General features: G+C 38.6%; 1 protein-coding gene across 1 annotated transcript in view; it reads left to right on the top strand.

Annotated features, from left to right (window-relative positions):
* The window catches only part of rev3l (REV3 like, DNA directed polymerase zeta catalytic subunit), a 64074-nt gene that overhangs the window by 9638 nt on the left and 29503 nt on the right, over positions 1–24933 (top strand). Inside the window, exons 2-12 of the mRNA XM_088402807.1 lie at positions 9512–9701; positions 9797–9871; positions 11967–12127; positions 13130–13271; positions 14594–14688; positions 15982–16086; positions 16257–16341; positions 21888–22021; positions 22706–22828; positions 23396–23627; positions 24259–24401. Of these exons, the coding sequence (XP_088258933.1) occupies positions 9512–9701; positions 9797–9871; positions 11967–12127; positions 13130–13271; positions 14594–14688; positions 15982–16086; positions 16257–16341; positions 21888–22021; positions 22706–22828; positions 23396–23627; positions 24259–24401 (1485 nt within the window). The remainder of the gene's footprint in view (positions 1–9511; positions 9702–9796; positions 9872–11966; positions 12128–13129; positions 13272–14593; positions 14689–15981; positions 16087–16256; positions 16342–21887; positions 22022–22705; positions 22829–23395; positions 23628–24258; positions 24402–24933) is intronic.

Raw genomic sequence — 24933 nt, 5'->3', positions numbered from 1 at the left:
ATTATGCAATCCAATGTCTAAAGCTCCCAACGAGTATAAAGCCAAGCTGTTGTGCATGAACTGACCCGAACTAAGCAGGAATATCACTGCAAACTTTGAAAAGTTTACAAGTAGGGTTTTTTCGACCTTTAGTCTTCCCCTCTCAAACTCCTTCGCACCCCCTATTGTTGCATTCAACTCAAATCTCAACATGCCTTTCAAATCCTCAACATTAAGTGCTTTTTAAAGCCCACCCACTTGCATGCCTTAACACCAGATTAGTCACCAGCCAGGGCAAACCAAGGTGGGGTGCAAGTGAACAGGAGACAATTCTTTTGTTCTAAGTTTTACAGCTGAATGGTATGGCATAATTCTTAAGAATAGCTGATTTTAAATTATTCCCATTCTAAATTGCTTATAGGGACAATTTGTAAGATTTAAGACCGGTTTTCATTACAAAGGAATAAATTTAATGATTATAAATGTCTAAAACTTGCAAATACATGTGTTCTTAACAATCAACACTATGTTTTAAATATAATTGTTGTTCATCATCTGGTTATCATTAAATTATATTACATTGGGGGGGGGGGCACTCCGGAAGCTGCCATGTCTGTTATAGCTACAGACAATGGTAAATGCAGCCCCTCCTGACGACGATAATGAAAAATGGTCTAAAACTTACACATTGTCCCTTTAAGGAAGCCAGGAAGTATTTAGTGGTTCGCGAGTTGTTTTTGTTGGTGCCATAATGGTGTTGAATTCCCATCCAGTTTGCGCAAAGCCCTCTCCAAGGCTCTGTCAGCATTAATGTCATCAAGAGCATCCCATGCTATCCATGCACAGTGGACGTTTACGACGTCCTTGCCTTATGGTTTTTTCATCTTACAACGTGGACCGCAACAATTTTTTTGTCCACCCTTTATGCCATTTTTTTCGCCTTACGACATCAAAAACAATAATTTCTCTTCTCAAACATGGCGGTCAGTGTGTGTGCGTGACCGCGCTCATACGGCACTACACGCGTCACCACTTTCGTCACTACAATGCTGGTCTGCTATGGGTTGGCGTCACTGGGTCACTAAGATGCTAGGCTGCTATTGGCTGGCGTCACAATGTCACAAAGATGGTGACATGCTAAAGTCTACCTCGTGTGAGTGCTTATAATATCGTATGTGTTGTGCATTTTAGTGCTTAATTCAAACTTGAATTAGTTAGACATGGGTCCCAAGCTTGCTAGTGATGTTAAAGAGAGAAGTAAGAAGATTATTAGTATGCAAACGAATCTTGAGATAATCAAGAAATCCGAAGAAGGCTAGACTAGGCGAGGTTACGCTATCCTCACGAGGGAATATGGCCATAACAAGCTCGTCACATCACGCAAAGGTAAATAAATCCTTTATATATTTTTCATTAATTATGTTATTTAATTATATACATGTACAGTGGACCTCCGTGTTACAGCGTCCCTGGCTTAGGTTTTTTTCATGTTGCGATGTGGAATACACGTTTTTTCGTCCCCTCTTTACAGTATTTTCCTGGCTTTGCGACAAAAACAACTGTTATGACCCTAGGTGGTTGGCTGTATTTTTGTTGTTTTGACTCCATCTGCAGGCGTTTTTAGGTAATTGCACTTTTTTTTCTTGTGCGGTCTAACTACCTCCATGCAGCGCGTCACTACAATGCTGGTCTGCTATTGGTCGGCGTCTCCCCACGAAGATGCTGGTCTGCTATTGGTCGGCCTCACGCTTTTCAAAATGGCGGAACGGTAAAGCTTTGTTCGATTGTGAGTGGTTACAAAACCGTATTTATAGTGCATTTTACTGCTTAATTCAAAGTTGCAAGGGTTAGCCATGGGTCCCAAAATTGCTAGTGATGTTAAAGAAGGAAGTAATAAGATGAATTATCTGGAAACGATGCGGGAGATAACCCTTATCAGGGAATATGGGCATAACAAGCGGCATTCAAAGGTAAATAAATTCTTTCTATATTTTTTATTTATGATGTTTTATGGTTGTATACATGTATATTATATATACTGTATGTAGCACTTACGATACTGTTTTTATACCATTTTTTTAATATGTATGTACAATTTTGATGTTTTTACCTGGGGTTCTAAACGCATTAGTTATTTAACATAGGTTTGGATTGCCCGCCATTCGGTGAATGCGCCTTACGAGCCCAACTGCGGAACAGATTAATCTCGTAACACGAGGGCCCACTGTATATTTTATATAAGTAACACTTACTATATCCTATTTTGTTACCAATTTTTAATATGTTCATTTCTACTGCATAAACTCCACATAAACAATGCATGCATGCCTAATTAATATTCGATTTGTTGTTGTTGTTTTGTTTTTTTTCATCTGTAGCTGCGTGAAACAATGTTTCTTATGGTCTGTTGGCTCTGCCTTGTTGATAATTTTGCGCACCCAGCATTGAGCCTGTGTTAGTTGACAGATATCGCAATTGAATCAGAGTGTCAAACATACGGCCCAAGTCCTGGCTCGCAAATGGGTTTAAATTGGCCCACGAGATTGTATGAAATACAAAAATGATCTGAATATTTTCATAAATGAAAAACTAGAAATGTTTTCTGATTGAAAGTAATGTTAATGTTTTATGATCAATAGTGATGTTGCACTTGCTTTATTTTGGACAGTGTTAAAAACGAATAAATAATACATTTGGAATTTTTGTTTTAATGTTATTTAAATGTACAGTATACCATGATTTTATTGGTCCGACCCACTTGGTAATAGATTTTTCTTCATGTGGCCCATACGCATAAGTTTGACACTCCTGTTCTGGATGGTGCAGTTGTTCTCAAAAAGTCAACCTTTAGGAGGAAAACCATTTCTCCCTATCATCAAGATGTGGGCCATATAAATACTGTATATTTACTTTGACATTTGTTAATATCTGTTATTGGTTTTTGCTCACGTCCTGTTAATGCAGTTTGTCCTTTTTACTGGGCAATTTTTGGGACTCCAAACATTTGTCGGGACCCATAGTTTTTTTAGTATTGCAAGTCCCAGGGACCCATCAGTTTTCAGAGGTAAAATGAGCACTGTAAACAAGTCAAAGGCGACGTGAAAGATGTACCAGCAATTGAGCCTGTTTGCCCCCGAAGAGTGAGGTCACTCATAAAAAATACATCACAGCAAATAAACTAATTTGATTGCACAGTTCGTTCTGAAGCAGGCGAGCCTCAGTCCTGCATGGACTTGCAGAAAGAAATGGCTTGCCAGACTAATGCACTGCACTCCCACAGAGGTCCACCAATGGTCATTTTACCATCATCTAATGGAAAAATCATGTGTTTGCAGGGATAAAATGAAATTATTCCGAATTCTTTTTTTAGGCATTCCAGTCATCTACATGTAGCCGGGGTTCTTGCAAACGGGCTGTGAATGTCCTATCTTCTATATGTACCTGTCTTTTTTTTTTGGCCCCTCCCCCATTAAAAAATAGCTCTCTAAAAACTCAGACAAAAGTGGAGTTAACCAACTTCTCTGGATCTGGACCTTGAGAGATGGGGGTTCTTTCTGATTGGACAGATATGGCAACATTAATGTCACCTAGCAGCTTGGCATACTTGTAAAGGAATAAGATCACACATTGAGTCTTGTAAGAGGATTTTATTTATTTAGTTATTTTTAATAAACAACGCTATATGGACGGATTTGTTTTTATGCATGAAGAAGCAATAATTATCCATGTTTAAACAGCCCTGGTTACGTGTAGACAAGGCCTTAGTTGGATGTATTAAAAAGCCCTACAGTACCTCGAGCCATGGTTTGCCCATGTCTGGGCGAAAACAGTAGAGCATCAAGCCACTGTCAAAAACAGTTTATATGATGTGTGCTGCCACCGTGGCACACTTAAGTGAACTTCTAGTTTCATGCATTCCAGTAGCCCATCCCTGATATATTCAGTGTGCCCCACAAAAAAAATAGTACGACGACACCACTAAATAAGTTTGACACCACTAATTTACACGAAAGATCACGTGTATGCCCTGTTTGTGACTGCCTCTGTGCACTGCTAGGCCTACTGCATATGGCCTACTCTGATGTTTCACATACAGTAATTATGCACAGTGCTCTGGTCGAATAGTCCCCCATCCCTCCCCCCTCTTCTTTGTGTCTGCTCTCAAAAGTTCAGCTGAGGTAACATGGAAATACTGTGCTGCAATTTCTCAGGGATTTTTTTTCCCTGTAAACACTTTAATTTTCAATTTCACTGAACAGACTGCTCAGGTCTCTCACTTGCTTACACGTCCTTTTTCTCCAGCAGCTAAATTTTCTTGCCCACATTATTCAGTTCCACCACAGTCACTGATCTTTCACTGACCATGAAAAGATATATGTCTTTACTTTTCAGTCTTACTTCCTGTCCTTGGTATTGGCGGTGTTTTTGCCGACAAACTCCATGGGTGCATTGTGGATTTGAAAGGAATTTCATAGGCTCCCTTGTTTTTTTTCTCCCTTAGAAGAGGCTACAGTACTTCAGCAGTAATGTACTATTAAAATATTCTTGTTTTCTTTGTTACTTAGTGCAAATACTTACATACTACAATGGACCACCAGGTTACGGCATCCCTGGCTTACGGGTTTTTCACGTTACGAAGTGGAATACTAATTTTTTTGTCCCCTCTTTACGGCATTTTTCCTGCTTTACAGCATCAAGAACTGCCTTGACCTGTGGGTTTGGCTATGTTTATGTTGTTTTGCCTCCCTTTTCAGGTGTTTTTCCAGCAGATAATTGCTCTTATTTTCTGGTCGTGGCAAACTGCCTGCGCTGCACCGCGTTACTAAGATGTTGGTCTGCTATTGGTCAGCGTCACGGTGTCACTAAGATGGTGTCACTAAGATGTCGACATGCTAAAGACTAGATCTAGTGCAGTGCTTCTCAATTATATTTTGCCAAGCCCCCCCTTAATCCTTTCAGATTTAAGTAAATATGTCTACTGCAGTAATATTCGTCTTAATATGTATAGCAAAAATAAATAAATAAATGAATAAATAAATACATTTGAAAAGTGGGGGCGCTACATTGCAGGTTTTACTTTTCGCGGGTGGGGGGGGGATTCCGGTCTCCATTAACTGCGAAAAACGAGGGATTACTGTAAAAATTTTATGTTTTTATTTGGATTTTTATACACATTAGCTAATTAGCATAGGTTTCTATTGTCTGCCATATGACAATTTCGCCTTACGATAGCAGCCCTGAAACGAATTAATTTCCTATAGCGGGGCTCCACTGTACTGTAAATAGTCAAGTAAATTTTGCACTTGTCCTGTGATTTAATCCAGTCTTTTAAACGGTGGAATATTAGCATGACTGAAATTTGAACACAAAGGGGTTTTGGCAGTGAGTCGTGAATGTTGAACCCACACTTTGGTCATGGTAGGCGGTAGGGATGCATGATCATTTATATTTATTTTTTTTCCTTTACCAGTACAGATGTCTTGCTTCATCATAGCCTATATATTTAAAAACATTTCAATCCTGCTTACTACTTCTGTTGAGAGGTTGAAGGACAATATAAAAAGGTTATTAGTAAAACCATACATCAATTTTTTTACTTTATTAAACATGGTAGTATCCAGTGGCGGGCAGTGCATCTGCACCAATGGACCTCTATCTAAAAGGAAAAAAAAATCTGAATAGGAATCCTGCAAGGGGGGTTCTCGTCTGTTGTTGTAATTGTCAGTATAGGTATTCCCTCATATGTCCATCGGTCTGACGCCTCCCTTTTGCCAACATAAATACAAAATAACTCTTTTGCCTGTTGGTTTGGGGCGTTCCTTGCTTCCATAGATTATAATATGGAATTGCTAAGTGACAGATTGCAGTCAAGTGATTCATCATAGTTCAGTATTATCACAGTAAAGAGACCCACCGGTGTCATGTGCGTAAACTTCTATCGATACAGTAACACAACCGAATGCCATACAGTTGCTAATTAGAACAAGCCTAGGGATTTATGTCACTTTCTTATCGAATGAATTGCCCATACATGGCGCCAGCAAGCCTGCGACCCTTGTGAGAATAAGGGGCGAGAAAACGGATGGATGGATGGATGGATGATTTCATACACATTGTTAGAAAAATGAAATTCTGGATATTTGCATTACACCAAACATTTTAATGGAACTCACCTTACCACCTTCTAAGATTCCAAAATGTCAATAGCCATCGATGGTCAATGGTATTCCAGTAAAATAGTTAGCTCACACCAAGCCTTACATCCATGAAGGCATGTTATTCACTGCTGAAAACCTTTGAGAAATTTTACGAGATACTCATTCCTCCACACATTTTTGATTGTAGCTCTTTAGCATGCCAGCTTTAGCCGACTTCTACTGTATACTATTGTAAGCATTAGCCGACTTCTACTGTATTCTCTAGTAAGCATCAGCTGTTTAAGGACACAGAAGAACAACAAAGAGGAGCAGGAGGAAGAGAAGAAGTAGAACAAGATAAAAGTGTTTATCCCTACATTTTCGATATCAGGTTGATAATATGCAAGCATTAGCCAGCAGTAACCCTGATAAGATGAACATGTTGTCACTGACAGAAAATGACAATTTTTTTTTCTCCCCCAATGGCCATAACTCATAATCTGTTAGCGCCAACATTGTCATTCCAACTGATTTTGAAAACAGAGAGCGCTGTGCTTTCTGTCGATACTAATGTGGACTTTGGTGGAGTATCAATGGATCGTTTGCAAGGTTTTTGGGGTATGTAAGTGGTGGTGTCAGTAAATAACATTTCAGTGTTGTAAAGTTTTTTTTTTTTTTTTTTTACAGCATCACATAAATACATGTATGAATGCTGTCACAATCATGCATGTAATAATTAAAACATATTCTCCCGTCGTGCGACTAGATGAAACTGTCACTCCCGGCGTGCGACTAGATGAAATTGCACACTATAAAGATGATCGCATTTTTGTGTGAATCGTCACAGTGCCAAGTCATGAAAGAATAAATTGGTAAGAGTGGCGGATAGGCTTTAGAACGGCGGGCGGACGATCCTAAATGAATGTGTGAGGAAACACTGTCACATCATAACAGCTGGTCTGAATATATTCCAAGAAAGTAAAAATAAAAGTAGGAGTTAAAGTGAGGATTCATCTGTCACTGAACCAAGCTGTCGGTTACACAGAAAATGATGTTAGATAATCTTAAGTGCTCTTCTGTTGTCACTCAAAATCAAACCATATATTTCCCTCCTGTCCAGCTTCAGGAGTTATTTAATCTGTCGGCAGGATTGAATCTTTTTGAAAGTGTGTGAATCCGAGGGTAGGCACTGTCTTCTGGTTTCTCTTTTTACTTTACATACAGCCTGTCATTTATGCTGTACAGGAAAAACATTGTTGCCTCCTTTTCTTGTTAGTGCAGTTAAAGAATGTGCTGGATGATCCCTTCAGTGTAAAATGAGAGCTGTTCGAACATTGACCAGAATGTGATTCAAATGACCCTCGCTTATACTGTGGATATATACTACAGACTGGCAGCTATTAATTTATTGGTACTATAGCAGTGAATGGGATACTCTGCAGAGTCTAATGCAGGCTGTATATACTATGAACTTAGGGAAAAACTGTAAAATGTCACGCTGATTAATGGGTTTCTCATCACCAGAGAGTTAATGTTTGTAATATACATTTTAGCAGATCACTAATCAGGCCTTTTCAAAACGTGGATTAAATTTCAACAGAATAAATGTTTGCCATCATGCCATGGGCATTCAGTACAGTATAATTGTTTAGATTAGTTATACCTGATCATTGTAGGGTTGCTGTCAGTTAAGCATATATAGTACATTACATGCTTAAAAAAACATGCCTAAAAAAATGTAGATACATCTTTGAATATTCTTTGTTAGGATTACATGTATCTGAAATTAGTGTCCCCTTTTTTGTTAAATTACATTTGTATTTAGCTAAACATTATAAGCGTTCTAAACCAGACTACTCATTATATACAATACTTAGGTACATTGGCCATGTAAACTAATATTTTTACATTGTTCACCAGGAGCATATAATATAGGTTCATCTTTATGAACCAATCGCTGAAGTAAGGTTGAGGCTGAGTATGTCTGAGGAGGACAACATGTATTGACAAATCTGGTGAAGAGTCAAGGTGCTGCTCAGCACTGCCTCCTGCTGTCCAACTCTCTGCCAGCTCTCCCAAAACTCTAAGCTGAAAAAGCAATGACTTCATTTTCTTTGCGCCTCCTCATGTGCGGCATATTGTTTTAATTCCAACCCTGGACTCATGCTGTATGAAACCACAAAGAACATCATGTACTTCTGACCATACTGTACTGCAGGAAAATGATCGATCGTGCAATGTCTGCAAAACAGCTCACCCCAGATGACTCCTTAGCAATGTGTGTGAGGGAGTCATGTTCCCAATCGCATAGCACTTTTCTCCTTACCAACCTCCGTCATTTCTTCCTCAAGCCATTTGTTTAACTCCGAAATCGAAATCTTATTTATGCCCTTGCTCGATAGCTGTGGCTCTGCATACTGTATAGTTGGTAAATGTCTGGAGTAATATAACTGTCAAAAAGACGTACCCGTGATTAACGATTTATATGTTATAAATGCTTCCCTATGAGACAGGTCAACATAAATGCTTCCCTATGAGACAAATCAATATTGTGAGGATTTGAATTTTTTTCTTGTGACTCAAAAACCTGAGTGCAAAGTCTTTTCAAATCAATTCTCACTACTATGACAAAGCGTTTGAAAGTTCGAAGGGTTCGAAGCACAATATGCAAATTGGTATGATGTCAGTTCACCGGCAGTTCACAGGGAAAGTAATCGAGCCGTGCATGCGTCAAGAAGAGAATGAAGATGGTGGATGCTAATGGCATGGAATATGGAGCTTTCCGCTGATCAAGGATAATTTATGCCCATTTTCTAATGTCTTTGGATCATTCCTCAGTTGAAGCATCATCACAGCAAGTCGTTAGCATCGTGGATGTTAAAGTTATTCATTAAAGGGCCTATATCATGGTATTTTAAGATTTCCACAGTTAAATATATGTATGCATATAAATGATGGAATTATACCTTGACAGATTAGAAATTAAATTTTTTATTAAATGTTTTTTTTTTTTTCAGGGTGGCTCAATTTCTCACCATAAAGTGAAACTCCTTGTTCACTGAAACGCCGCTCTCACCGTGTGGCTGATGCGCCCCTTCATAAAGTTTCTTAAGTTGAACGTCACTATACAACAACAACAAAAAGTTAACATTGTAGCAATCAATAATGGCAGTCAGGGGTGAAACCAAAAACAGGCATTTTATTTACTTTGAAATGAACCGAAGTTACCAACAAACACAATAAAAATTTTTCCTTCCATTTAATCCGTCTTTTTGACCCATATTTTTACTCCATGACAATGGAATAAGCATTTTTTTTAATGCCTGCCTGTCTTCTACCGTATTTAAGCTACTTGATACCAATCACCCAATCATGATCATTTATTCATGTTGCAGGTCAGAAGACATGTCTCCACCTTCATGGAGTGTTCCCATACATCTATATTCCATACGATGGTCATGGACAGCAACCGGAACGTTACCTGCGTCTGGTGGCATTCAGCATTGACAGAGCACTCAATGTTGCCATGGGAAACCCTTCTTCTGATGTCCAGCATGTTTTCAAGGTGGTGCTGGTTTCTGGCATGTAAGTATTTAAATCCTAAATTAATAACACAATGAAGTAGAACTTTTATCTGTAAACACTAAAGATTCTTTCAAATGAATAATGTGGTCTTGCAGGCCTTTCTATGGCTATCACTCCAAGGAGAAGCATTTTATGAAGATATATTTGTACAATCCTCAGATGGTCAAAAGGTAAGGTTATAGGCCATGAGAAAGGTGAATACTTTAAGGGTTGGGAATCGTGTATGTATCGCACCAAAAACTTCTTGTAAGCTAGTCACTTGTTGTATGCTCAGTTATACAAATTGTCAGGATGGAGAATTTGTAATCTCCGCTGCATTATATGAAAATTTTGGGACATTGTATCAATAATACCATACCACTGTATTTACATAGCAGATTGAAAAGATAACCAACAGGACTATAATAAGTAAAAGACACAGTAAGAATGAATTATTTGTAATTACAGCACACTGGGAAAAATAAACATTACAGTGTAACCCTGCATTGCCGGTTAAAAGTATTTTTCCAATATTTGTTTAAAAAACAACAACAAAAAACTCTTCTTGAAGGTTTATCAAAGTTAATTGTTGACCAAGTGATGTAATGACCAAGATGTTTTTTCTGGCCAGGGCAATGTTTATCCCTGCGGATGTCTTGCTCATTATGAGGATTAATTTAATATCAAAGAGTATGATTCCAGCTTGCCTTGGCCTTCCTGTGAGGAGATTGCAAGTTCTTCCCGTGCTCGTGTGGGTCTTCTCCGGGTATTCCGGTCTCCTCCCACATTCCAAAAACATGCGTGTAGGTATACAGTGATCCCTTCTACTTCGCGGTCTTAGATCTCACGGTCTCAGTACTTCGCGGGTTTTTCCAGGAAAAATTAAAAATATTTCAGACTAAAAAATAATTTAAAAAATGCTCAAAAATGGAAAAAAATTGAAAAAAGCAAAAAAATACATTATACAGTACTGTATTCATCAAATAACTAAGTAATATTAGTTAATAACTATTTTAAGAATTCTTCAAGCGTTAGAGTTTGTGACGTGTTTTATCTTATTTTGAAATGCATGCTTTTGATTTATCGGGTCGCGTTGCTTTTCCGTTTCCTGTTTTACTTTCTCTCTGCGTCATTCGGCTCGTTACGGTGACGTAGTGAATGACAACGTAAGCTCATATTTATACTTTATTATCATTTATGTTAACGCACGCTACTGCCTATGTTTAGTAAGCGATGACTGTTCTGTTTATGTGTTCGTTTGTGTAGAGATTGCACTTTATAGTTAGTAGTTGTTGTTAGTTGTTGCTAACTCGCTAATGTCGGCTAAAAATACAGTACATAGATTAAAGTTCGGCAATATGTTAGTTGACTGACTTTAACATTGTTGTTGATTTATTATTCAACAGATACTACATGATACACCATACATGAGCCAAAATAAATGTGAAGTTCAACGTGATGACTTGCGTACTCTCTCACCGGAGTCTTGATGCAGATAACCAGTCCTGAGAAGAAATTCTCAACAAACTAAGTAATATTAGTTATTTAATGATTATACAATAATGTTAATAATGTTGATAAGGATAACATAATGTTTAATAGGAGAAAGGAAATAAAATACGCAAAAAATACCAAAAAAAGGGGATTGTTTATGGTTACTGCGGCTATATTGGGGCGTACATAGATATCTAGGAACTGATACCCAACTTCGCGGGTTTCAGACTTCGCGGGGGGTTGACACCCCCCCATTAACAGCGAAGTAGGAGGGATCACTGTATTGGACACTCCAAATTGCCCGTAGGTGTGATTGTGAGTGTGAATGGCTGTTCATCTCTGTGTGCCCTGCGATTGGCTGGAAACCAGTCCAGGGTATCCCCTGCCTACTGCCCAAAGACGGTTATATATATTTTGAGGGAGCAAGGATAGATCTTGAGCACAGAAAAAAAGAGGGTGTTCCAAAATGTTTGACCCCATTTCTTATGTACGTATTACATATTAGGTGTTGGCACCATAAATTTCAAGAAAAGGGCTGTTCATGCATACCTAAATCAACAGGATGGCGATCAACACATGCAGATTCACAGGGGGTGCTCATTTTGAACATTTATGAAAATCTGTCAGAACCAACAAATAATTGTACTTTTCATTGTAAATTTAACCAATACATTTTATGACCTTCAACATAAAGTGCATTTAGTTTCATTAAGATCCATCAAGTAGGTTTTTATGATTTTTTTTTTTTTTTTTTACACCTCAATGAGGTTTAAAATAGTCTGTTTTTGGCAGGGTTTGTGAGCTGTTGCAAAGCGGAGCTGTGATGAACAAGATTTACCAGCCCCATGAAGGTCATATCCCATACCTGCTGCAACTTTTCATCGACTACAACCTGTATGGCATGAATTTGCTTAACCTTGCAGCAGTTAAATTCCGCTGGTGCAAACACAAAGGTAGGGAACAAAGGGGCAGCATGTGTGCTTGTGTTTATCTCTTTTTTTTTGATGATCTTTGTAGTGTTGCTTAATCATGCTTGTATTGGCTCACATCATTCACAATCAAATTGGTGGCCTACTTTAACTTAGGCTATCAGTTTGTCTCCTCTTTTTGTCACATCCCCAACTGTGATCTACACTGATCATAGTTGAGTAATGAGTAGATAGGATTATATGTGGAAATGTCTTTAATGTGGGTTTGTGAAGCCTTTTCTGACTAGTTTTTGGTCAATGGCTATTAAAAATGAGCTAGATTTGACTCTTTGAAGTATCATTTAAAAGTGAAGAAACATTGAACGAAATACATCCACCAAGTGTATTCTAATGTGAACAGAATGTGTGTATGTATCGACAAAAAATGTAATTGCTGAAATATACTTCATCCAAATTTGGACTAGATTAATAACACACGTGGCATCAATTTGAACATTTTTTTTTAACATGTTCAGGTGCTGATGTCTGTGAAATCTCAGCAGATCAGGTTCTCGTTTCTCAGTATTTTCAATGATTTATAAGACTTTTTTTCAAAACAATTTCAAAAAGTTGTGAAATTCCTTCAATCCTTTTATAGCCAACACCATTGCTAAACACTCATCCCAATGACAATTACTAAAAGCTTGATTCAGTATATGTGCTTTTAATTTTTGTCTATTTGTATTTTGTTTCGGAAGTCTTCCTTGGCCATATGACTACATTTCTGGAACTATGTTATTTCTTCTTACGTCAAGCCTTTTGAAAATATACAATATCTGTGGTAAAATGCTTGAAAAGCCACTGAAAATTGGTTCACTGGGGTCTGAAAGAAGCCTAACATGCGCAGGCCTTTTTGAATCTCGCACCAGCAGTTATTCTTCTTTTTGTACCATTTCACTGAGCGCCTTTAAGCGAAGGCTGGGAATTCGTCCTTTGATTTTAATGAAGCCCTATTTTTAAATACAAGTCATACATGTCAACTTTCAGATGATGTACCAGCAGATCCAGAGCAGCAGACAACCAGCAGTCATTCTAGCAATAGTCCCTGGAAGAGCCCGTGCACGTCCAAGCTCAATGACAGCGCCCTTGGGGGGACCTTTGTTCGCTGGGAGGAAAACAACATTCCTTGGTGAGTCCTACCTACCAAGCATCTGCTTTAGGAAGAAATTCCTGGGGGATTTAGCTTCTGTTTTGGAGGCGCCACCAGTAGTAGTTGCATTTGAGCTTGCTTTTCATTACTGCTGCAAGATTTTTCGTTTTTCTTTGAAGAGGTACTTCCTTGTTTACGCTTCTAAAATATATGGATGCTTTTTGGAGGAGGGACAAGTATTTCCCAAACTTGTTACCATTAGAATTGATTAGAACCTGCATTACAATAATTATTAAGCGGTATTACTGGTATTTCTAAACCAATTTGAATTTAGTTTTTTATACATGCAGCATTAGCTGCTGTTCTGGTTACCCATTAGATCCAGCCCGCGAGGAGGTTTATCCTGGACTGCAAAATGATTCCGCGAAGCATTAAAAAAATGAATAGAACTGAACACATTAGTCCACTGTCTATAATACTGTAATGCCCTTGCCCTGTAATGATTCATTCAGTCATGGTTCTGTCTGATCACCTCTTTTATTGACAGAAAAAAAGAGAAAACGGTTAACAAGCACGTCATTCCAAGCTGCTGTCAGCCGCAACATGCAATGTGCTTGATAACTGACTCAATCCTTATATTGAGTCCTACATACTTCCTTGTGTGTTGCAACAAACATTACAATACACAAAAATTTGTACTTTTACAAGCAATGCGAAGATCAGCACTGCAACTTACAAGCAGAAGTGACCAGACATGCTTATGCCAAATAGCTTTCTGATCAATTCAGTGACAGAAAGTGGAACGTTCACGTTAGCATTAGCATCTAGCTTAGTTGTGCTACTGCTCAGCACAAGTAAAATCGTTCAGGTTCCCATTAGGTTGAGGTTGCCATCTGCTCCATCACTGGGTATGCATCCTTTCTTTCTTTCTTTAAAAAGTCTTCCTCAATGTCATTCCCAGTGTCGCTCCCACATTAGGTGCACTGTCTGTGTGTATACAATGACGTCACATTATTCAAGCCTGCGTCCTCAAAAAGTTTTTTAAGTCCATCAGCTACTGTTCGTTCAGGACCTAGTATGATTAGTCCAAGGAAGTCAGAGGTCAATTCTCGTCAACTGTAGAATAACAACATAAAAAAAAATAAAAATCTCATTCACACCCACACGAGAATGACACAGCCCCGACAGCCAGTCCAAGCAGTTTCAGTGTACATGGGGTACATGGAGAAATCCTAAGCAACAAAGACAGAAAGTGCAATTTTCTTACAATAGCAACTATAAGCTTAATGTAAAACCAGATATTCATGTCTGTATTTCAGTTCTCGTTATAAGATCTAATGTTCTGCCTGTTTTGTCTGCAGCTCCCTAGTCCTAAATGAAGTGGAGAGGGTCAGCACCTGTGAGCTGGAAGTTGATGCTGTTGCTGTAGATGTGCTCAACCGTCTTGAGATTGACAGTAAGGATCCTCAGGAATATCAAAAGTGCTATTTGTCATTTAAATGGCCCCTTTTAGTAAGTGAAACGCTCAGGTGGTCATCCCTGGATTAAGTAACATGTCTATGTCTACAGTTTCCCCTTCAAAGTGAAGCAGAAAGTATCCGTACTGTAAGTCTTTGGTTTAAACTCAGCAAGGCACAGAAGCATGTATTACACCAAAAATACAGTGGGCCCCCGGTTTACGAACCCCCTGTTTTACGAATTTTTCATCTTACGACTCGTACTGCGGCGTTTTTTTGTCCCCCTCCTACGCACAAACCTTTCGTCTTACGAACCATCCAACATGCCGGTTAGTGTGTCCGCACTATTTTTTTCGCTTTGCTGCATCAATAAGAAAAACTTTTCTCGCATGTCACGGAAACGCCGATATGCTATTGGTCGATTAAGGTCACAGTCACGGTCTCAGTCTATTGGCCGAATGCCCACATCTAGCTTGATGGCACGAACTTGTCTGTGTGTTGTAAAGACTTTGCAAACTTTATCTGTTAGACATGGCTTCTAAAATTGCAAGTGGCGGTAAATGAAGAAGTAAGAGGATGATGACAATAGAAACCAAGCAGGAGATAATAAAAAAAAAAAAAATACGAAGGAGGCGCACACATGGCTCGTGAGTATGGCCGTAACCGCTCGGCAATCGCTACAATTCTCAGTAACAAGGAAGCTATGAAAGCAAGCAAGTCGTCTAAGGGCAAGACTTTCCTTGCCAGAGGATGGACCTCGGTCAACAACAAAATGGAGAGGCTTCTTCTTTTATGGATTAAAGAGAAGGAAATCGCCGGTGATATGTTCTAGTTTAAGAAAAAAATAAAATAAATTCTGCGGGTTAGTCTCTGCTCCCCTCTGTCCACCCACCACCAGCTCAAGTCACGTCGCCCCAAAGGTAAATGTCGTTTTTCCTTTGTCTATTTGTTATTTAACTGTACAGTAGATGATGTTACTAATTTTTAATATGTGTATAAAGTCGTGATGTTTTTACCTAAGGTTTTTGCACGCATTCACTAATTAACATAGGTTTGGATTGCCTGTCATACGAGCAATTCGAGTTACGAGCCTAGCCGCTGAACGGATTAAGTTCGTAACACGGGGGCCCACTGTATATATGTGTGTGTGTGTGTGTGTGTGTGTGTGTGTGTGTGTGTGTATATATATATATATATATATATATATATATATATATATATATATATATATTCCTGAAAGTCTGTCTTGTTTGTTCGTCACATTCATTGTTCGTGTGCTGTTATTTTCTCAGATCAAACTGGAAGGAACCCTGGCCTTCAAGCAATTTGGGAAGATGAGAAGCAGCGGAGGAGAGAAAAGAATAAGGACTCTCAGATTGAAACCCCAGAATCGCAAGGTCTGCAATATGTCAAAAGAAAAGTATTAAAAAGATTTTTTTTTTCTTTTTGTTCAACCTTTATATTTTGTCAGTTTTCCAGGATTTGACTAACATTTAGTTTGTGTGAGTTTAAGAATTTGAGCTGTGGCACAACAATCATTTGAAATTGTTTTCCTTTATTTTCCCAGACCGTGCCTTTGTCATTTCATCTGAGAGTGAGCAAAACTTTCTAGCAAGATTAAAGGAGATGTTGAAAGACAATGACTTTGATGTGTAAGTTGCACCTTTAACTTGCATCTGTCTTTTTCACCTAAAGCCTCAACACTAACCCTTTGTTGTTCAACAGTGGATAGGGGTTTATATTTGAAAAATTGATTACAGTGATATATAGGTGTTTTCACTTATGGGGAGTCCAGTCCAAAGTAACCGCAAAAAATGAGGGATCACTGTATGTGATTATTATATCCATTAGGGCTGCGCGATTATGTCCAAAATAATAATCACGATTATTTTGTTCAGTATTGAAATCACGTTTATTCATCATGTTTTGTCAAACATGTCTATTTATTGCCCTTTTTTAAAACAATCAGTCTATAAACAAGGCTTCAAGGCTTGATACTTACACATAATAATAATAATAATACACTAAAATAAATAAATAAAATTAAGAATAATTAAGACAAATTCACTCAGGACATGGCAAAAACATGGCACACAGGGCAACACAGCTAACTTACTTGAGTGCAAACCAATGAAAAAAATTGAAGCCTATTTAGAACCAAGCACAGTCTTTATTTGCTTCTCCTGCCTGCCTCTCCAGGCAGGTGTTGCAAATTTTCAACAATAATATGAGAATCCCCTAGGTATTCCACATAATATTGATTGAGCAATTTTTTTAGAAGTTTGAAAAAAAAGAAACTTAATTTGAGCTGAAATGGTTAAGCAAATGTTAATCAATTAGCAGTCAAAATGTCATTAACTGTCATTTCAAACCGAATGTATTCCAATTTTACAAAATGGGTGTCAATAGACAGTGAAGTGAAAAACTCAACACCATTTCACACTGGTAAATGTGTATATTATGCTGATTAAAAAGCAGAGGCTTTTGTCATGCAAACACATGGGAAACATTGCTATCTAAAGGCTTTTAAGGTGGAATGGAAAGCTGAAATCATCGGAGAATGCCATGAAGTCAACTTCAGTGTATTCCAACTTTTATTTATTTCTTTATTTTTTTAACAGCCTCTTCATCTCTCCCAAGTGTGCGTGCTCGCGAGGAGTTGTTTACGGTATTTACACACGTGGACAAAATTGTTGGTACCCCTCAGTTAAAGAAGGAAAAACCCACAATTCTCACTGAAATCACTTGAAACTTACAAAAGTAACAATAAATACAAATTTATTGAAAATTAAATAATCAAAATCAGCCATCACTTTTGAATTGCTGATTAACATAATTATTTAAAAAAACAAACTAATGAAACAGGCCTGGACAAAAATGATGGTACCTCTATAAAAGATTGAAAACTATTTGACCAGACTGACATGATTAACTCAGGTGTGTCCTTCAATTGACATCACAGGTGTTTCCAAACTCATAATCAGTCAGTCTGCCTATTTAAAGGGAGACAAGTAGTCACTCTGCTGTTTGGTGAAAAGGTGTGTACCACACTGAACATGGACAACAGAAAGCAAAGGAGAGAATTGTCCCAGGACATCCGAAAAAAAATTATAGACAAACATCTTAAAGGTAAAGGCTATAAGACCATCCCTAAACAGCTTGAAGTTCCTGTGACAACAGTGGCTCATATTATTCAGAAGTTCAAGACCCATGGGACAGTAGCCAACCTCTCTGGACGTGGCCGCAAGAGTAAAATTGATGACAAATTGAAGAGACGGATCGTTCGAATTGTATCCAAAGAGCCAGGAACAACCTCCAAAGAAATTAAAGGTGAACTCCAAGGCCAAGGTACATCAGTGTCAGATCGCACCATTCGTCGTTATTTGAGCCAAAGTGGACTTCGTGGGAGACGACACCACTGCTGAAAAAAAAATCATAAAAAAGCGAGACTGGAATTTGCAAAAATGCATGTTGACAAGCCACAAAGCTTCTGGGAGAATGTCCTTTGGACAGATGAGACCAAACTGGAGCTTTTTGGTAAGGCACATCAACTCTATGTTCATAGACTCAAAAACCAAGCATATGAAGAAAAGAACACTGTCCCTACGGTGAAACGTGGAGGAGGCTCAGTTATGTTTTGGGGCTGCTTTGCTGCATCTGGCACAGGGTGTCTTGAATGTGTGCAAGGTAAAATGAAATCTGTAGACTATCAAGGCATTCTGGAGAGAAATGTGCTGCCTAGTGTCAGAAAGCTTGGTCTCAGCCGCAGATCATGGGTCTTCCAACAGGACAACAATCCAAAACACACAGGCAAAAGCACCCAAGAATGGCTGAGAGAAAAGCGTTGGACTATTCTAAAGTGGCCTTCCATGAGCCCAGATCTGAATCCCATTGAACATCTGTGGAAGGAGCTGAAACATGCCATTTGGAGAAGACACCCATCAAACCTGAGACAACTGGAGCAGTTTGCTCATGAGGAGTGGGCCAAAATACCTGTTGACAGCTGCAGAACGCTCATTGACAAATACAGAAACCGCTTAATTGCAGTGATTGCCTCAAAAGGTTGTGCAACAAAATATTAAGTTATGGGTACCATCATTTTTGTCCAGGCCTGTTTCATTAGTTTTTTTTTTTTTTTAAATAATTATGTTAATCAGCAATTCAAAAGTGATGGCTGATTTTGATTATTTAATTTTCAAAAAATTTTTGTTTATTGTTACTTTTGTAAGTTTCAAGTGATTTCAGTGACTATTGTCGGTTTTTCCTTCTTTAACTGAGGGGTACCAACAATTTTGTCCACGTGTGTAGGTCCATTGTAGTCTTTTTTTAGCCGAATCAGGTGTTTGGAACTGCAAACATCCATAAGTCCATAACGTCATGTTTTCCGCATGGTAAAGAAAGTACAGAAGGTGCGCGTTGCGGAAGATATGGCCACGCTGTTGCGAAAATTATGTCATTTGACACGTGGAGCCGCGTGGATAGCGGGCGCGTCAAACATAAACCGAGCCTTGCTGCCGCCCTTCTTGCCAGTGGTGCCAGATTTGCTTGCGTCACATCCAATATTGTGATCGCGATTAGTAATAAATTAAAAGAAAAACAACCATGCTTTTCAGCATTTACGCAGCTGAGCGACCATACATAACTATAAAACCATGAACTGGGGTGTGGCATGATAGCAGAACATGTTAATCAGTGCAGTAATCTCTTGACACCCGGCAGCCTTCCTCCCTTGACACCTTTTAAAGTCATTAAGCACACTAATTAAGAGACAGCTAGACAGCAGCACACGCACTGACTCTCGGGACCTTTTTCTCATAAGGCTCGCCAGCACTTGGAATGACAATGAGGCGGAAGTAAAATCTCGCTTCAATACTATCCTCTTGCCACACATTGAAGAAACAACTTGATAATAAATATTGAATACAGTTATATAATTGCTCTGATTGTACATAGTTGAAATATGTTACTATTATCATTTATCGACTCTTTCAGTGACATGGACGAGAATTATCGTCTTTTATAATTGTAATAACAGTATTAAGTAATAAAATTCTCGTCAAATGTGTTTTTTTATGAAGGGTAGCTGACATCCTTGACTAATGCTTCCCTAATATAAGACAACTGAGCACTGTTGTGATAACTGTGACCATTTAATGTCAGTGTTTCCACACATACAGCACATATTTTACCTACATGCAATTCAAAGTAAGAAAATCATTCTTTCATAAGATACCACCCATATTTACAAAGACATAGCACACAATATTCTGTTTGCCTTGAAAGATGAGTGAAAATGCTAAATATACTGGCCCTCTAGAGGTTTCCTTTTCTGATAAAGCTTGGCACTCCAGGAATTATTTTCTCCCATAAGGCCCTCTACTCCCCAAGCTGACGTTGATGGTTGGAACTTGTTTTGTGCAGTCAACATGGTGTGGCAAAACACCGTCGGAACGTTGATGTTCGTCGCTGGGCGTCAGAATGCTTCACCATGTTGAGTCGCGTAGGAACAATCTGGACTCTGAGTGATTGTTCAGCTAGCGAATTAGCACACAAAATGAGGAGAACTGAAAGTGGTGAAGGGGAAAAAACAAGTGGGTGAAAGTCGAGCCCTTCATAATGTGCCTTTTCATCAAAAACAGCACATTTTCTCAGTTTTTCTTAAACATCTCCAACTTGTGCTCAATGTAATGGCCACCTCGACATAAGAGCATAAGGGGATCCATCATGAGTGAAAATGACAGCAGTTTGCTTATTTATGTACAAGTAAAGCTAAGGATGTGACATCAGGCATCCCACAATGTATTGCGCGAAATGTGGTATGAATAATGACTATCACCTCCTATGGCATGGAGGAGTGCTATATCAAACGCTTGCACAGAAGGTACGTAGTAGGTGGCGTCACTGCAGTGGGTTCATAGTGATATACCTGAGCCGATTTTCTCAAAGTAATAGGCCGACACTGCAGGGGACCATGACTACCCATCGTTGGTTTGGTGTGTAGAGGGCCTTGATGGGAATGGCAGCACAAATCGATTTCTGACCATTTATAAATATATTAAAGTATGAACATATATTATTTATCTTAATATGGTTTGACACAAATATTATTTCTGAATTTAAATACAATATATACAGTATAATCTTTGGCACTAAAAAAATCAAACACTGAGTCATAATCACTGTTGACTCAATCGAAACTGTACAACTAAGTAAGTAAGTAAGCCCAGATCTGAATCCCATTGAACATCTGTGGAAGGAGCTGAAACATGCCATTTGGAGAAGACACCCATCAAACCTGAGACAACTGGAGCAGTTTGCTCATGAGGAGTGGGCCAAAATACCTGTTGACAGCTGCAGAATGCTCATTGACAAATACAGAAATCGCTTAATTGCAGTGATTGCCTCAAAAGATTGTGCAACCAAATATTAAGTTATGGGTACCATCATTTTTGTCCAGGCCTGTTTCATTAGTTTTTTTTTTTTTAAATAATTATGTTAATCAGCAATTCAAAAGTGATGGCTGATTTTGATTATTTAATTTTCAAAAAATTTCTGTTTATTGTTACTTTTGTAAGTTTCAAGTGATTTCAGTGACTATTGTCGGTTTTTCCTTCTTTAACTGAGGGGTACCAACAATTTTGTCCACGTGTGTAACAGATGAGCCATGATTGGTCATTATCTGAACCCTGAGCAACTGTATTGTCATTTTAAGTCAATGGCTGATGTGGATAAAAATGTGTGGATTTTGATGCGTAATTCATATTCCACAACACATTATTAATCAGAATGCCATGTGTAGACTAGTGCACATGAAACATGGTATTGTCAAGAAAATATTTCGAATGGCTTCCCCTTTAGTGATTACAGCAATCAGTTTGTGGGCAGTTGCTCGGCAAGCTGGATTCAAAGCGCAGATGTTTGATAGGCAAAATGAATGGAGAAGGGGTCAACAAACATAAACTCAGGGGCACACCACTCAATTTATATGGCCACACATATCTGCAATCACTGTTATTTACACACAGCATCACTGCATACAGTATTTATGCAATAAGCCAGAATGACTGCATGAACACCACTAGAAGATCCTCTACTGTCCATCGTGTAGCAGTCATTCATACAGAACTAATGATGCTCTTTTTGTGTCTTTTTAAAACTTATGACAGATGTACTAATTGGACATGACTTTTCTATTCAGGACACCGGCTTCCTCAGTTGGTCATGAAGAAGCTTTCAGTGATCTTACCATCCATTCGTCTCTCCATTTGACACCAGAAGAAGTGCAGTGTACACCTGCTTCTGCTGTGGATGTGCATCAGGACTGTGAGCCAGGTGAAGATGAAGAAACATTTAACCTTTTCAGAACAGAACATATTTTTCTGTTTCATGCGCTAGCACACTGTATGTAATGTGTTGTCAAATAAAATAAAGTGCGTGGCCAAAAACAAAAAGAGACTATGGTTAGAAGATCACTTTCCAGGTGAGGAAAGGTAGGCAAAGTTTTATAAATCACATTTCATACACGTTATTTATATAAGTACAAATGTACAATGTCTGTGAGGGGGTAAATCCTACTTCCCTGAGTTCTCTTTTTGCGGAGGGGTTCCAGTCCTTATTGACGACGATAAATGAGCAATCATTGTATAAGAGAAAGTTGTGATTCATTGTGACAGAAATACAATAAGATTTTGAGAGATAAATATTGAACTCACACCACATTTAATGCAGTAGTTTCTTTTGCAATTTCTCAAGATTGACTGACTGATCGGTGCAGATTTTGTATTGGTCTGTTCTGGTAAAGAAGGAGCCAAGCGAATAGGTGAAGCTCTCGATTTACTGGTTGGTCTAATAAGTGATGGGTGGATGGATGGATGTGATGGAATGAATTTCCAATAATTTAAAGCTCTTTGTGACTTCATATGGTCATGAAATCCAGCAAGGTTGGGGTTCTCTTGCTTTCTAACGTTGCTTGATTGTGAGATGTTACCTGACCTTTCTTTGTTTTTCTTGAATTAGTGAACAGAAGAGGTAAAATCCCGGATGAGGCTGTTGTTGATGAAGAGGCCATTTTATGTGTTCTGGAGAACAGTCAGAGCTTCCTACAGTCCTCTCAGATGTCCAACCACTCACCTTTATTAGGTTCGTAAAGAATTCATAGATTGTCCCAAATAACTTTTACTCTTGAATAATTTACATTTTACACTTTACATACTCTATGGTTACATTACTAAATAACTAGTTGCTGCCACCTTGTGTATTAGTTTGTTGCTTACAAAGAAATGCTATTTTTTCACAACTTTTTTTCATGGGTAACTCATTAAGTGACAATTTGGCCACTGATGAGTCATGTCGATTTATCATTCCCAATTAAACTTACAAAAATTCTTCCTGTTTGGGCTGATATACTGAAACTGATCGGAACCACATGCGATACTATAGCTGTGAGTATGTGACAATATGTTTTTAGACTAAGTTAAGCATTGACTTAATCACACTGTATAAAATGAGTTTGTGTCATTACATTTGTCTCTAAGATGATGAACTTCAAAAAAAGTCAAAGGCTTATGTTTTAAAAACAATGCGTGTTCTCATTCATAGTATGCTCTCTCAGTGCAATGATATTGTGACTTAAGTTGTTCCCTCTTAGTTCAGGTTTTAATTGAACATAAATTAATTAAAGCAATTTGCTTTCTGTTATCTATGCAGACAGCAGCCAAGACCGTGCCATGATAGAGTTGCTGGCAGGCTTGGCGGATGACAGCAGAACACCTGGTCTGCAATATTCACAGTCCCAGTCCCTTCCAGGTATGAAGAGCTGTCACTACAACAGTGACGATGAAGAGGCAAGTCCGGAGATTGACAAGGAAGAGGCACAGCTCAGTATCACAATGTCACAGCGATGGGACACCGACCCCCATGAAAGCTCGTCTTTAACTAGGTCTGTTTTTGCAATTAGTGTTCTGCAGTAATTAAATATTGCCTGCGACTTGTTTTTGGAACTTAAGCCCCGTCTCTACCGACGTTTTCCAACCCTACTCTACTCAACAAAATCACAATTTCTACCGAGAAATCTACACGGGTTCTGCTCTACCCTATTCACTTTTTCTAGTACCCGCTGAGTTGTAATTCCAAAAAGAGTAGCCCGTTTACAAATTGTGATGTAAATATTTTGGAGGCCATTTATTGGTCTGAGTCAGATTTTAATTTGAGGCACAGGAAAAACAGCCATCTTTAAAAAAATGAAAAAACTTTGGCTTCTACAACCTTCCTTTGATGGACTTGAAGTCAATAGCATCTTGTGGGTAATGCAGTATTCCAAAAGAGCTACAATCCAAGCATAAACTACAATAGTCCTTGCACACGTATTTTGTTATTATTTGTGCAAGCGCTTGCTACTGTCGCCGATAATATGACGTCACAGGCGAGGTGAGGAGGGGAGTGGTGGTTGGGGGTGGGGACGAAATATCTTTTGGTGTAGAGCAAAATAGAGTAGGGCAGGGGTTAGTAGTGCAGGGTAGAAACCCTCGGTGCGGATGGGGCTTTATAATCTATTATCCTGGTATGTGCAGGTCTGATGTCAAAGAGGCACAGGACAGTTTCAGTGACGTGCATCTGGAATCCTCTGATGATGACATGGAGTGGAGTTCAAATAATTCTTTATTTGCCAACTTGTCTATCCCCCAGCTCGATGGGGCAGCAGATGAGAGCAGTGGTAAGACAGATTAAATGTTTGCTTGTGGGTTTGATTTATATAATAATATACTAATACCCCATCTGATGTTATTTCATTGGTGTGTGAAAGAGCTATTTAGCGTTTTCTGTCTTACTAATGTATTCCGTTAATCATTGGGTGAATGAGATAACAGTAAGTACCCCGTTATGGCCCCAAAAAGTTTTTTATTTACAATTTCTGAATTTGTTAAAAATATGTAAAGGTTATATCTTTATTTTCTAAGTTTTCACAGCCTTTGCTTAATAGTTTGTTGATCGACCTTTGGCAGCAATTACAGCCTCAAGTTTTTTCGAATATAATGCCACAACCTTAATACACCTTATCTTTAGGCAGTCCTGCCCATTCTTCTTTGCAGTAAAAAAGGTCTATTAGGTTGGTTGGATGTCGTGTGTGTACAGCCATTTTTAGGTCTCTTCAGAAATGTTCAGTCGATTAAAATTTGGGCTCTGGCTGGACCACTCCAGCACGTTCACAATCATTCTGAAACCAATCCTTTGAGATCTGGGCTGTT

This window comes from Hippichthys cyanospilos, chromosome 20 (genome assembly GCF_059441005.1).
Source record: "Hippichthys cyanospilos isolate Australia breed blue-spotted pipefish chromosome 20, RoL_Hcya_1.0, whole genome shotgun sequence".
In the NCBI taxonomy this organism is placed as follows: Eukaryota; Metazoa; Chordata; class Actinopteri; order Syngnathiformes; family Syngnathidae; genus Hippichthys; species Hippichthys cyanospilos.
This window is presented reverse-complemented; position numbering and strand designations above follow the sequence as displayed.